Source organism: Triturus cristatus, chromosome 1_1 (assembly GCF_964204655.1).
Source record: "Triturus cristatus chromosome 1_1, aTriCri1.1, whole genome shotgun sequence".
NCBI lineage: Eukaryota > Metazoa > Chordata > Amphibia > Caudata > Salamandridae > Triturus > Triturus cristatus.
In genome coordinates this window covers 533,507,072-533,520,772 of record NC_140579.1, presented here as the reverse complement: position 1 = coordinate 533,520,772, position 13,701 = coordinate 533,507,072, and the positions used below count along the sequence as shown (strand labels likewise).

The 13,701-nt window shown below is 43.2% G+C and overlaps 1 protein-coding gene and 1 long non-coding RNA gene across 4 annotated transcripts in view; one reads left to right on the top strand and one right to left on the bottom strand.

Moving 5' to 3' along the window:
- Positions 1-11,071, bottom strand: part of LOC146870559 (uncharacterized) — an 88,971-nt gene extending 77,900 nt beyond the window's left edge. The window contains exon 1 of one of the 3 annotated variants that reach the window (XM_085599685.1): positions 10,929-11,071. In XM_085599685.1, coding sequence (XP_085455811.1) covers positions 10,929-11,048 — 120 coding nt within the window. In that variant the 5' untranslated portion in view covers positions 11,049-11,071. The remainder of the gene's footprint in view (positions 1-10,928) is intronic. The other 2 variants (XM_085599687.1, XM_085599688.1) reach the window with 2 other exon arrangements.
- Positions 11,072-11,452: 381 nt separating this feature from the next.
- The window catches only part of LOC146870558 (uncharacterized), a 101,336-nt gene continuing 99,087 nt past the window's right edge, over positions 11,453-13,701 (top strand). The window contains exon 1 of the long non-coding RNA XR_014978318.1: positions 11,453-11,634. This is a non-coding gene — a long non-coding RNA (uncharacterized LOC146870558). The remainder of the gene's footprint in view (positions 11,635-13,701) is intronic.

The following is a 13,701-nucleotide window of genomic DNA, read 5'->3' as shown; positions in this document are numbered from 1 at the left end:
GTCACGCAATCTTTCTGCTGACTACTTGTCCCTACTTCTAACTGGATGTTGGAGTTCCCTACACCTCCTCGGGGGTCTTCCACAATAATCTTTCCCTCTCTCTCTGTAACTGGCACCTGTCCATCTAAATGTGTTATTTCGGGTGAAATTTCTCTCAATCTTTCATCTGGCACTTCTTTCTCATGGATTTCTCTTATCGTCTCTCCACTGTCCTTTTCTTTGTTCTTCCTTTGTTCTTTCTTGGAAGAATGTCCTCTTTGTTCTGTCTCTGAGTCTGAACTGGTATCAGAAATCTGTAACCTTTTCCTCAGGGAATTACTTCTGGGGACCAAAGTTAACCTTGGCTCTGTCTCCCCTCTTTCAGAGTTTTCTCCTTCTTTATCTTTTGGCTCTCCGTCATCTGACTCAGTACTGGATTCTGACTCATCAAAGTACTCCTTTTCTTTACAGTCAACTGGATTTGGAATTCTCAAAGTATGACTTGCATGGATCCAGTTCTTCAATCCAGCACACTTCACAACTGTTGTAGTCAAGATGACTTGCCTTGGTTTTCCCCACCTGGGAACCAAACAGTTTCTTCTTCTGTGTACTTTTATCCTTACCCAGTCCCCTGGGCTTAGATCATGAGCTGGCTTCTTTTCAAGAGTGGTGGCATCCGCTCCAACCTGATGAAACACAGAATGAACTGCGTCAGCCAGGCTTTTACAGTATTCCAATACCATGTCATCAGTTATTGTCATCAGCTTGTTGACTGGTATAAATACATGTCTCATTGCGCGTCGCATGAGGATCTCATGCGGACTCAAACCAGTAGTTCTGTCTGGTATTGATCTAATAGTCATGAGTACTAGAGGCAAGACATCGGGCCATTTCATACCTGTGGCCAAACACATTTTCCCTATTCTGTTTTTGATAATACCATTCATTTGTTCTACTATACCAGAAACCTCTGGTCAGTAGGCACAATGCAGTTTTTGTCGTACATTCAATGCTTCACAAATCAGTTTTATAATCTCATTATGAAAATGTCCTCCTCTGTCTGATTCAATTGTTACTGGTAACCCAAACCTAGGTATAAATTCTCCCAATAGTAATTTTGCCACTGTCATTCCATCATTTCTTCTTGTGGGGAACGCCTCTACCCACCTGGAGAATAGGCACACCATCACCAAAACATACCTCAACCTGTTACAAGGAGGCATCTCAATGAAATCTACTTGCATTCTGGTGAAAGGCCCTCCCTCTCGACCTATTGTTCCTAGACTCACCACTGTTTTCCTTCCTGTATTATACTGCTGACAAATTAGACATCTTTGACAAATACTTTCCGCCACAAGCCTGAACTTGGCATTATACCAAGATTGTTTAAAATACCTAATCATGGCGTCTCTCCCTATATGTCCCTGTCCATGATACATCCGTGCCATGGCAGATATCATTCTATCAGGCATAACTGGTCTTCCGTCTCGATAGACCCACACATGATCTTTTCCTCTTGGTGCACATCCTGCTTTTACCCACTGTTTTACTTCTTCCTCTCCTGCTTCTTCCTGTAATTGTCTTACCTCATCCCATGTTCCCACAGTGTTAGTAAACATTGGGAAACAAGAAATCGACTCTTTTTCCTTTGCCCAATTGATTGAATTCTGAAATCGTGCCCAATATTGCGCCATGTCATTGGCAAATTTATTCCCAGTGGCAATGTAATCACCACTACGACTATGAGCAGCACATTTTACCACAGCCAATTGCCTAGGCAACTGTATTGCCTCAAGCAACTTTCCAACCACTTTAGCATTCTTAATGGGAGTTCCACTTGAGGTTAGGAAACCTCTTTGCAGCCAAATTTGGCCGAAATCGTGGACCACCCCGTAGCCATACTGGCTATCAGTTATTACAGTCACTCTCACACTTTTCCCAATCTTACATGCTCTGGTAAGGGCGATAAGTTCAGCTACTTGGACCGACCTTACTCCTTTCAAATAGGATGCTTCCATCACTGCTGCAACTGTACATACCGCATATGCTGCACTCAGCACTCCATCATCTGTTCTTAAACAAGATCCATCAACAAACATGACATAATCACTTTCTGGCAATGGTTCATCTTTTATGTCAGGTCTTGGTTTTGTACAGAAATCAAGTACATCCAAACAATCATGATCTGCTTCATCTCTTACCTCCACATGATCTACATCAGGCAACAATGTTGAAGGATTCACGCATCTTACAAGACTCACATTGGTTGCACCCAAAATAACCTTTTCATACTTAGTCAGTCGGCTGTGCGTCATATACTGAGTACGACTCCTTGTCAAAAGAATCGCCACATCATGAGGCAGAAACACTTTCACAGGATATCCCATCACAATTCCCTCACTCTGTTCCAAACTTCGAAATGTCGCAGCTGCTGCTTTCAGACACCCAGGAAGGGCTACAGCTACTGGGTCCAAAATGGATGAAAAATACGCAATTGGTTTCCTCAGTTTTCCATGCTTCTGCACTAGAACAGAGAGCGCACATCCATTTCTCTCACTGCAATACAACTCGAACTCCTTATCGTAGTCAGGCATACCTAATGCAGGCGCTTCACACAATCCTTCTCTCAACTTCTTGAATGCTGCCAACTCCTCTTTGTTCAAATCAATAGGATCTCTCACATCACTTCTTGTCAGACGTACCAAAGATTTTGCAATCAATGAAAAATTTCCTATCCACTGATGACAATATCCAACCATTCCCAGAAACATTCTCACTTCTCTTTGGGTCATTGGTGGACTCATTCTCTTTATGATCCTGATTCTGTCTATGGTTATTTTCCTGTGTCCTTTCTCAATGCTGTGTCCCAAATGTTGGACTTCTTTCTTACAAGACTGTAATTTCGATGGTGACACTTTTAATTCTCCATCCTCCAAATGATTCAGCAAAGCTACTGTGTCTACCTCACAAGCTTCACGAGTTTTCGATGCCACAAGTAGGTCATCGATATACTGGACTAGTACTGAATTTTCAGGCATTTCCAAACTCTCCAAAGACTTTTTCAATAGCTGAATAAATTTTGAGGGGCTTTCCGTATACCCCTGTGGAATTCGGCACCACGCCAAAATACGCTCGCCGAAACAAAATGCAAAAATTTGCTGGCTGTCATGGTGCAATGGGATGGAAAAGAAAGCATGGTACAAATCAATCACTGTGTACCATTCTGCGTCATGAGGGATCTGATATAAAATCACAGATGGATTCGGTACAATGGGAAAACATGGTACAACAATTTTGTTGATCTTTCTCAGATCTTGCACTATTCTGAACTTCCCACTAGGCTTTTTCAGTCCCATTATTGGTGAATTACATGGGCTACTCATTACTTCTCTCAAAATTCCTTATTTTATCATTTTCTCAATCACAGGAGTAACTCCTTCGATTATTTCAGGTGTCAATTTATATTGTGGGACATTTGGGTAACATACTCCTTCTTTTACAGTTATTTTTACTGGATCTACATTCCTCATCAATCCTACGTCTTCTCCTGTAAAGTGAAGTCCCAAACTTCTACTTTTGCTGATTTTTTAAATTCTTTTGGTAATTCGTCAGAGTTAAATACAGCATAGGTTCCTGTGACCTTTTTCTCTCTGTTTGCCATTGTCATTTTATACAACACATCATCATCTGGTGTTTCAAAGGCTATTCCATCTGGAGTACAAAATATAGTGCAATTCATCTTGCACAATAAATCTCTACCTAACAAGTTCACAGGACTGGTGTCGCACACTACAAATCTGTGCATTTCAGAAAATTTCCCTATACTAACTTTCATTTAGGGATCATCAGGGGTCGCGTTGCAGCTGCTATCCCTGGCTTGCCCCTTGCTACCCCTGGCACTGCTTTTGCAACCCCTGCTCTCAGGGGGTCACAAAATCAATGCCTGGAACATAGGAGCCATTAACGATAATTGGGTAGACCCTGTGTCCCTCTCAGAACCTGGGTATAGGCAATATAATCTATAATGAGTTTTGTTGGGTGAAAGAATTGCTTAATAAACATAAATTAATAAAAATAATATATTAGCAGTATTTTTTCTGAATGACACTCAATGCCAATAAACGTCTAGTAAGTACTTTAGACAGATAAAAGTCAAAACACTCAATAAGCAAAGGCTCAATTTTTCATGTATATTTTCTATAATAATCAATTTAGTAAATGACTGTCACATACACAAATAGCAAAACAAACAACATAGATAACGTGACTTTAGTGAGCCATGTGATATAAGATGCATGCGTGATATAGACAGATATCCAAGACATACAAATTACAACCATGGGGCAGATCTATATTGGAGATGTGCCACTTTTACACCGCCGATGCGCCAGGAAACATAAATCTGCCCCCATGTATATAAAAATTTGATTAGTGTAGATCCGTCCCTTTTTACATACATCAAGTTCTGTGACCACCCTTTGGAATTCCTTCTTCTTAGTATAAGGGTGATGAGACTAAAGACATGAGCAGATCAAGAAGCGTCTACGCTTCGACCCAGAGGGCATGCGCAATTGAATAAACATCACTGCGGGGCTTCCTCTGGACTGGTAATTGAAATGTGGACATCCTATGTAAAAGAAGGTAATCTAGAGTAAGTGTGGTGTGTTAAGATTGACTATTGTATAAAAATGGGGTTTCAAACGACTCACCAAATCAAAAGGAACTCTCCAATCCTGGATGGAGTCAAAATCTAAGCGACAGCGAAGAACCCTGAATCATCTCTCAGGTATGGGGTGAGGTATCTATAAATGGAACAACTGGAAAACTTATAAGTAATTACGCAGGTCACTGTCAATTAGTAATGGTAGCCACAAAATTTGGTAGACTCACCACGTGAAAATGAGGGGCCAAACCTCTCAGTCGAAAAGACCTGTCTTAAATGCGGAAAACACTGTCATCCCAAAAAATCACTTGAGGCAATCTAAAATGGTGGAGGAAGAATACAAATATATGTATCTAACAATATTTATCACAAAATCTCTGTCAGAAAGGGTCAAATGCGCTGGTAAATTTACCACGAATACAATTCTTGTTTTCAAATTATAAGGCAATTAGTCCCTGGTTTGTAAGCAACAGGGAAATTCCACCATCCGGTTAGAATCTAAAGAAAAGTGAAGGCAGGAGGAATTTGGAAACGGCAGGGGACTCATTCAGAAGTGTATGAAAATGGAGAGAGGCAAGTAATGGCTTAACTCTACAGCACTTCGGCAATGAATGCCAGCGTTCATCAGTGAGGCGAAGACGCCCGCGAGGAAAGAAAGAGCGAGTCATTATGTAGAGCCGACGGCTGCTATGTAAGTCTGCACGTTGAACGGGAACAGGCAAAAGCTGTCTGTCAAACTCTGTCAGACAGCAGATAGGCACAGAAACCTTTCAATGTTGACAGCCATGTGACGCGTGCCTAATAAGGTATGATAAACCTACAAGCGGATCGAGTATCTGCCCGAGTAAATGATGTATTCTGATCGCATAGCAGATCAGCATAACGTAACTGGAGAATAGAGAAGGCAGCAAGTTCATAAAAATACCAGGATATTTTATGTGGTTTTATTCATAATGTTATTAGAGAAAGCAACTAGTTCCTAATAATAAAAAGACATTTGCTGTCAGCATAACATAACTGGAGAATAGAGAAGGCAGCAAGTTCGTAATACTACTGGGATATTTTCATGTGGTTACATTTACAAGTTTACTAAAGAAAGCAACCAGTTCATTATCGTAATGAGACATTTGCTGTCTCAAGTGGTTGTATTCATTCCGATAAATAACGTATAAAACAGACAATATATTTAAATCACTTTACTTTGGAAATAGAAAAGAACCCAAACGTTTTGTTGTGATACAAAGGCATGTAAACAGATATAAGAAAATATGGAGAAACATCACGCATTCTATTTCGTGTAATTGCATTAGTAACGCAAAAGAACATCCACATAACTTCGATATGCGATGTGTACATACCTGAGAAGATTACATCATATAGACAATATGGCCATAAATAATGCTCAATAAAACCAGCATCATTTCATTCATTCTGCTTTAAATGAGAAGCTATCTAAACTAGAAAGACTGGAAAAAAAGTTAATATGTTTCCACCTTCACGAACAGTAATGTTGTTTATACGACCATATGCCCCTGTGGCCTACGCCACATTGGCCTGACAACTAGAAAAATCAGAACACTTATAAGTGAGCACAGGAGCACAGTGCGTTGTAAAAAATCATAAATCAAACTTAGCTCGTAATTCATCAAAATAATTCGGATCAAGACTTATGATGGTTAAACATTGAAAAACTGAGCCCTGGCCATAACAGTGCCAAAAACTCCTGGGGAAAGAACAAAGGTGGATGTACAAACTACAGACTCATAAAACAGGACTGAATGATGCCATTCCATGGCACCAATTGAGCCTATGACTCCTGATGATCTCACCACCTCTAAATATTAGAAACACACAATGATGTTGTTATCTATCCTCGTCATTATATGGTTTTGACAATTGTCCCCACACATAAGTTGTGATCGGTACTGTTAGACCTGGCACCGTGGCGTGGGTCTCCCTTCCATTTTTTGCTGTTGCCTCATGTGTTTTTGCTGGTGTTAGATGCTTTGGGCACTGTGCCACTGCAATCCAGTGCCACAGTACAAGTGTTCCCTAATGTAAATTGATGTATGGATTAGTGATTCCATGACTGGCTGATTTGGGTTACTTGTCAGACCCTAGTACAGTGCACCAGGAGTGCCGGGCTGGTAATCCAAATGCTGCTGGTGGTCTTGCAGCACTGGTTGTGCCACCCACAGAAGCAGCCTGTAAAAGTGTGTCTAAGGCTTGCCATTGCAGAGCCTGTGTGCAGTCTGGTACTGCCATGCTGACTGGGCAAGTGCACCCACTTGCCAGTCCGTAAACCTTCCCTTTTCTTCATATCAGACACCCCTATGGTAGGCCCAAGGGCAGGGTGCATTGTAAGTATAAGGTAGGACATGCCCTGGTGTGTGTGGCATGTTCTAATAGTGAATTACAGCCTTTTTCATTTTTCACTATTGCAAGGCTACCTGTTCCACATAGGCCAGAATGGGCAGTTTGATTATTACATCTTATAATCCTAACTGACTCAGGGAACATGGTAGAAATTCGAGTTTAGTATGCCTGAACTGAGAATGATAAAATACATCTTTTAGTGAAGTTGGTTTTAACATTCTGTGTTTGAAAATACCACTTTTCGAAAGTAGGCATTTTCTTGTCTAACCATCCAAACCTGCCTCTGCTAGGCTGTGTATTCCTTGTCCGGAGGTTGAGTGACAGGGGCTGGGGAAATTCCAGGAGACAGGGTGAGTCAGCACAGGGCTGAATAGAGAGATCTGCATCTAGATGGGTGGGAGGGGTTTCACCTGGGACCTGAATAGGGCTGTGCCTTCCCTCCGTAATGCTGGCTCACCTCCTGAGTTGCCTCTGATGTCTCTCCCCTGCACTCTGAAAGGAAAGAAGGAGTCTTGTCAACAAAGTGGTCCAGGACTGACCAGAACTGGTTTGAACTAGGCAAAGGCCTCTCTGCCTTCAGAGAACAAAGAGAAACTGGGTATAAATATTGGGACACAAACCCAAGAACTTTAGATCACTTTGGGAAACAAGAAGAAACCTTTGCTGAGGAGACGAACCAGAAGAAACTGAGGAGAGACTATCCCTAAGCTGAAGTGCTTCTTGGGCGATTGGCCTGCAGTGGTTGCTTGACTGCCAAAGAAAGGAGAAAGGACTTTGTGTGCACTTTATTCAACTTGTGAAGGATATCCAAGGGCTTGGAAAAGAGCTTGCCTCCTGCTGAAGTCTCAGGGACAACAGACTTCACCCACCAGCTCCCCAAGAGTTCTTTGGAAGTGCCTGCTGTTTTGCGAGGCTTTCTGAGGGACTGTGTGTCACAAGGAGCTGGAAGCGCGACTCACGAACAAGAAGCGTGTCGCCGAACTGCCGCTGCCGCTTCACAACACGAAGCGACCCGTATCGCCGGAATAAGAGGATCGACGTCGTAGCAGACGCCGCCGCATCACCGGGAAGCGTGGCGCAGAAGAATTGTTGAGTCATAGCAGGTCCACCGACGCGCCTCGCATCGCCAGGGGAGAGGATCGACGTCACAGCAGATGCCGCCGCATCACCGGGAAGAGTGTCACAGGGCCTGTCGCGGCTCGCATCATTGTGGAAGTAACTCGCATCGCCAGGGAAGAGGATCGACGTCGCAGCAGATTCCGCCGCAGCACTGGGAAGCGTGTCGCAGGGCATGTCGTGGCTCGCATCGTGAGGAAACATCTCGCATCGCCGGAGAAGAGGGTCGACGTCGCAGCAGACACCGCCGCATCACCGGGAAGAGTGTCGCATCAAGAAGAAAGCGCCAACTCTGTTCTTTGCACCAGATCTTCAACGCATCACCGTCCTTGCAACACTTTCATTGTCTTGCATCACGCATCTTAAGGTACTTTGAACTCTCAGTGTTGCATTTACCATCTTAAGAGAACTGAGCTAATTCTACCATTTTAAAGTACAGTATTGTGGATTTTTGTCATTTGTGGTCTTGTGATAAGTTTATAAAAAGAATAATTATTTTTGCTATAAAACTTGTGTGGTGTCCATCTGTAGTGTTGTCACTTGATTACTGTTTGTGTTCACAAATGCTTTACACACTGCCTCTGAGATAAGCCTGTCTGCTTGTGCCAAGCTACCAAGGGGTTGAGCAGGGGTTATTTTAGGAGTGTACCCCCTTACCCTGACTAGACGCAAGGGCCCCTACTTGGACAAAGGTACCTACCTCTGCCAACTAGAGACCCCCAAATCTAACAGGTACTGTGTAACTAATCCTGTGGTCCGTGTTTGCTATATGAGACTTGTGATTCTTTTGGGATCTTATATCCTAAATGATTGCCTATCATTCTTCACAAAACTCAAAACCACAACCAATCCGGTGTATCGCTTGCACCACGTATTACCTGTGGTTCATGTAGGAGCTTATATGCTATCTATTTCAAAAAAGTGTCCCCCAACTCTTTCTAAAATCAGAACTTTCTTTAGCCCGCTTGAGTCTAGCAGCTCTATTTTGAGAAAATGTCGAGATCTGTATTTTTATGGTTAGATATACTTTTATTACATCTTTGCCACCTTTGATGGAACTTCTTATCCCACAAGTCACTGCGGGCTTCCACTCTAATACAGGTTCACATACCACAAGCATACACACTGACGCGTGGAGACACGTAATGACGCAAGTCACGCCCCTATGGCAGTGACACGCGATTATCAGAGAAACCATAGGGATATATAAGGCGGATCCAGAGAGGGTGTTCCACACACACTCTGTCAAACCCTCAAAAGAAGAGACGACCTGTATGCGCCACCCCTGATGAGAGCAGCGGGTAGGATCTACATACGTGAGTACACCGGTTAGGCCACATGACCTGAAACTGAGCCGAAACAGACAAACACCTGGGGCATTTAACAGGCACTTCTCACAGAGCCAAGCACCAGCCAGGGAGCGCGGTCAGAATCACAACACCCTGTTTGCCTCTTCCCATAGTTTTTAATCATTCAAACTCACCCCACGAATAAAGGAATACATGGGAGTTAGCAAGGGATTTTTATTATATGGGAGAAAAAACATTGAAAAAAACTAAGATTTCTTAAAAGAGCCCCCTGGAACACGGTTGAACCCAACCTCACCTGTATGAGTCAGGGTGAACCCGAGGATATAGCATGCCACTACTATAGTGGGTGAGGGTTATATATAAAAAAGATGCTTTCTCCTCTTCTCACCTCAAGAGCGGTGGAGTATAGATTTCTCTTTCTCCTTATACTGTGTCAGTTACAAGGTACTATTTAAGTTACCAGTATTTGAATGGGAGTTTGTATCCCCTTTCCTTTCAGTCTTGAAAGGATCTCTCCGCCCTCTTTGGGTTCTGGAGTTTCCCTCTGAACCCTATTTGTTAAAAAGCACTGACCTTCCTTAAGTAAAACACAGGCCCAGCACTGTCTGAACAGTACCTTTAAGGAGCGCACATAAAAAATAACAGGAAGACTTGAATTATCGAGGTTTTTTTTAATTGCGTTTTATTTTTACGAGGACCCTGATAGGAGTGACTGATATGAAGAATGTCCTCTCAAATGCAATTAATAAGTGGGTCGAGGAATGGATGAGGAGGGGGAAAGCAGCGATGTGCATAATATAGTCAGCCCTGCCGCAAAATTTGGTCCTCCCCTACCATATTATTCCAGTGGCAATGCCAAAAGTTAGTTGATGAGCTAGTTAATCAACAGTTACTAGTTGACACGTGTGAAATGCTACTAGTAGTGCTTGTTGACTAAATAGGCGGGTTGAGAATCTTTAAAATCCTGACACCTTCAATAGTTATCATAGCGATTCATCTATAAACAAGAGGAGGTGCCCATGCCACTACTTAACGCACCAAGCACGCTGGGGATAGAACGTGTCTGGAGCGGTTATAACATGCACTTTATTGCAAGGTATATACATTTTGCCTGAAAAGATTTAACATGCTAATTTTAAATTATAACCTATCTCAAAATCATGAGTTCATTAAGCTACCTTAACTGCCTTTAAAATAGGCAACTTAATTTAAAAAAAAAAAAAAAGCCTTGATCTTCTAACAACTGAAACTGTTGAAGAGGTTTAGAAGAAAACACTTACTGGATTGAAAAGGCAGTAACCCATCTAGGGAAGTTTGCCAATTGGATATTTATCAAGCACAGTGATAGACAGTACACTGTTATTATGAATAAACCCATACCACGCTTTAAGAATGTGTGATGTCTATGAATTAGGCATGTGATTGAAAGATAAAATACATTTCATTCGAACCTCAAATTCATGAAACAGTGCCTTCCCACTCACCTTTTTATATCCCTTAAAATACGTACTACCAGCAAGCGCACTCCAGCCCCTGATGCTTCCGGCTGGCAAACCAACTCTCCTCTTGGGGAACAGGGAGCAGCAGTTACTGGGCGCCACCATCTTTGACTACTAGCCTCACCGTCCGATCCAACCTAAGCCACTAAAGAACTTGCTCCTTGCATTGAAATAAAAGAAGGACGATGTATTCACTCTCGTTTATATGGGAGTATTTTGACCATTTGAAAATAGCAGATGAACAGGAGAGTTCCACAGCCGTTTGAAATAGTTTGCCAAATCGAACATTTCAGTAGGCAAATTAGCAAAACATGCATTGTTATGCTTTCTGTGCGTGTGACTAATAATAATGTAACATGTCAGTCTCTGCAGGAGCACTTTCCTGTGTGCCATATATTAGAAGGTTCGGTGGACTAAGAAACAGAAGAGGTACCTGCATCCATCACCACTGCAGGGGGGACTTCATCCCCCAGACTGCCCTGCCGCTTCTTGCGCCTGGAGGCGCTGACATCATACTGCGTGCCCCGAGGCGCATTAAGGCATTCGCGGCTCCCGCTTTGCGGGACGTGCGCGGGCCAAGGGTTGGCCCGTCAGTGACCGGAAGAGGCCAGGCAGGGCCACCCCTCTGTCATCTGCTCCTCGGGCTTGAACTACTGTGGTCTACTGTGGCAAAACCCCTCCTGTTGTAGAGGTACTGTCTGTCTTACCCTATTTTCTCTGTTCTTGGGTTCCTGTATGTTGGACTGCGCCGGATCCTGGTCCTTACAAACTATTGCTATTCCCACAGACTGCCAACTAACGTATGGAATTTTGAGCGTAGGATTTGATGTACCAAACACTGATCAGCCTGTGGAGATAGTCTTTATCTTAGTCCTAGTGCGTGTTCTTTTTATATATTTGTCCCATGGGAAAAAGAAAGTCTATGGAAGGCAGTGGGGGTGGGGGCAAAGAGGGCAACAGTGGCAGAGTCCGCAAGGGGAAAAAGCTAGAAAGGTATCCAAACATGCTGGTAGCAACTGTGTAATGGATAGGATTGACACGCTCATTGAGGAGTGTGAGGACATATTAGCTGTTAAAACAAACGCGCGATCAGCGAGAAAAAAGTCCCCATCCAAATCTACACAAACCAATAGTGGAAGCCCAAATCGACATGTTGCAATTCCGGGAATGTTCCTTAAAACACATAAAAAAGAGCCCATTCCCAAAAGTGGTGAGTCAGAGAAGAACCAAGAGAAGACGGGCAAGCTTTCTCCGTGCAACCCCCTCCCTAGTCCTTCCATTACAGCAGAAGATAACAATGATCCTCAACATATTGATCCTTTAATCATATGCACAAATAGGTATACGGTATTATCCAATACCATAGAGGAAGTGACGCCCCAGATACCTGAGGCACCCCTAGTAAGTACCATAGGGATGGTAGCGACTCACACTGCAGACTCCCAGGAGGTAATTGAATTGGTGCAAACATTAAGGGCTGAAATAGGGGCCATGAAAGTGATGATCGAGGATCTATTTACAATGGTTAGACTCTTATCAAAAAATAATTCTTCATGCCCAGAAAGCACTAACACCCGACCTACTAATCCTTTACCACCCAGCCAAACATCTAATGCAGAGAGAGTAAATGCTATTCCTCAAAATGGGGGCAAGCACATAGGTAGCCCGCTGTTTTCTGAGGTGGCGAAGTCCAAAATGTTGGCACCATTACTACCTACCCCCAAGTGGGTTCATAACACCAACACAAATGCCATTGCCTACCATACTGCAAACTCGGATACCACAGAAAATCCAAAGAACCATCTCTTGGGTGGCAGAGGGATCTACCCTCGCCAGACTCAAAACCAGCAGAGTAGTACTCACATGGGTTGGGGACAGAATGCAAACAAAGCTCACAACACGCATAGAATCTACATGGTAAATGTCCCCAAGCTTGATACAAGCAAAGGTATAGAACATGCGGATTCACTAACAAATAAAGCCATTCACTGGATTAGGCACATTAGGGGTTGCCGCTCTCTGATTAGGAAGGATATTATCAGGGCGCTCAGGATTTCTTCTCCCACCCAACAGTCAGACTGCATTGAACTCACCCTCAGTAGGAAGGATCTAGTTGATAATCTCTTTGCCCTCGAATTTTGTACCTGCTCCCCCAATTCATCATCTATTCAGTTTAGACAGGCTCTTTTGAGTAGTCAGCCAAGACACTCCATTGGACAGTCTCCCACAATGTGGATGGGTTGTTCCACATTGGAGAGCATTGACTGACTAGGAGGCTCGTTTACAACAGGTGCAGGTGATACGGGAGATATACCAAACAAAAGGGGTAGTCTGTCCACCACCTACCTCCACAGTACTGTTGATGATGGGCCCGCTGGGCTCCCAGGAAGGATTAACACATTTCCACTTCAAATGGAGAGTTACAGGGAGACTAGCAGTATGTATTCTGCGAACATATCAGGCCCATTGCCATCTTGTAATAATTCCAAATGGGGGACATTTTAATCATGGAACATAGCAGGGTTGGGTTCAAAATGATCTTCCCTGGAGTGGCATGCCTTTATTGAAGATCACAACATTTGCCTTTTTCAAGACGACATTTGCCTTTTTCAAGAAACATGGCTCGTGGCTCCACAATTTTGCGTAGGATATTTAAACTATTACATTCCAGCTGTGAGAGGAAAAAAAGGTCACCCCTCAGGGTTATTGACAATCTGGGTGCGACAAGAACTAGGCATCATCATAGAGGAGCTCCCGA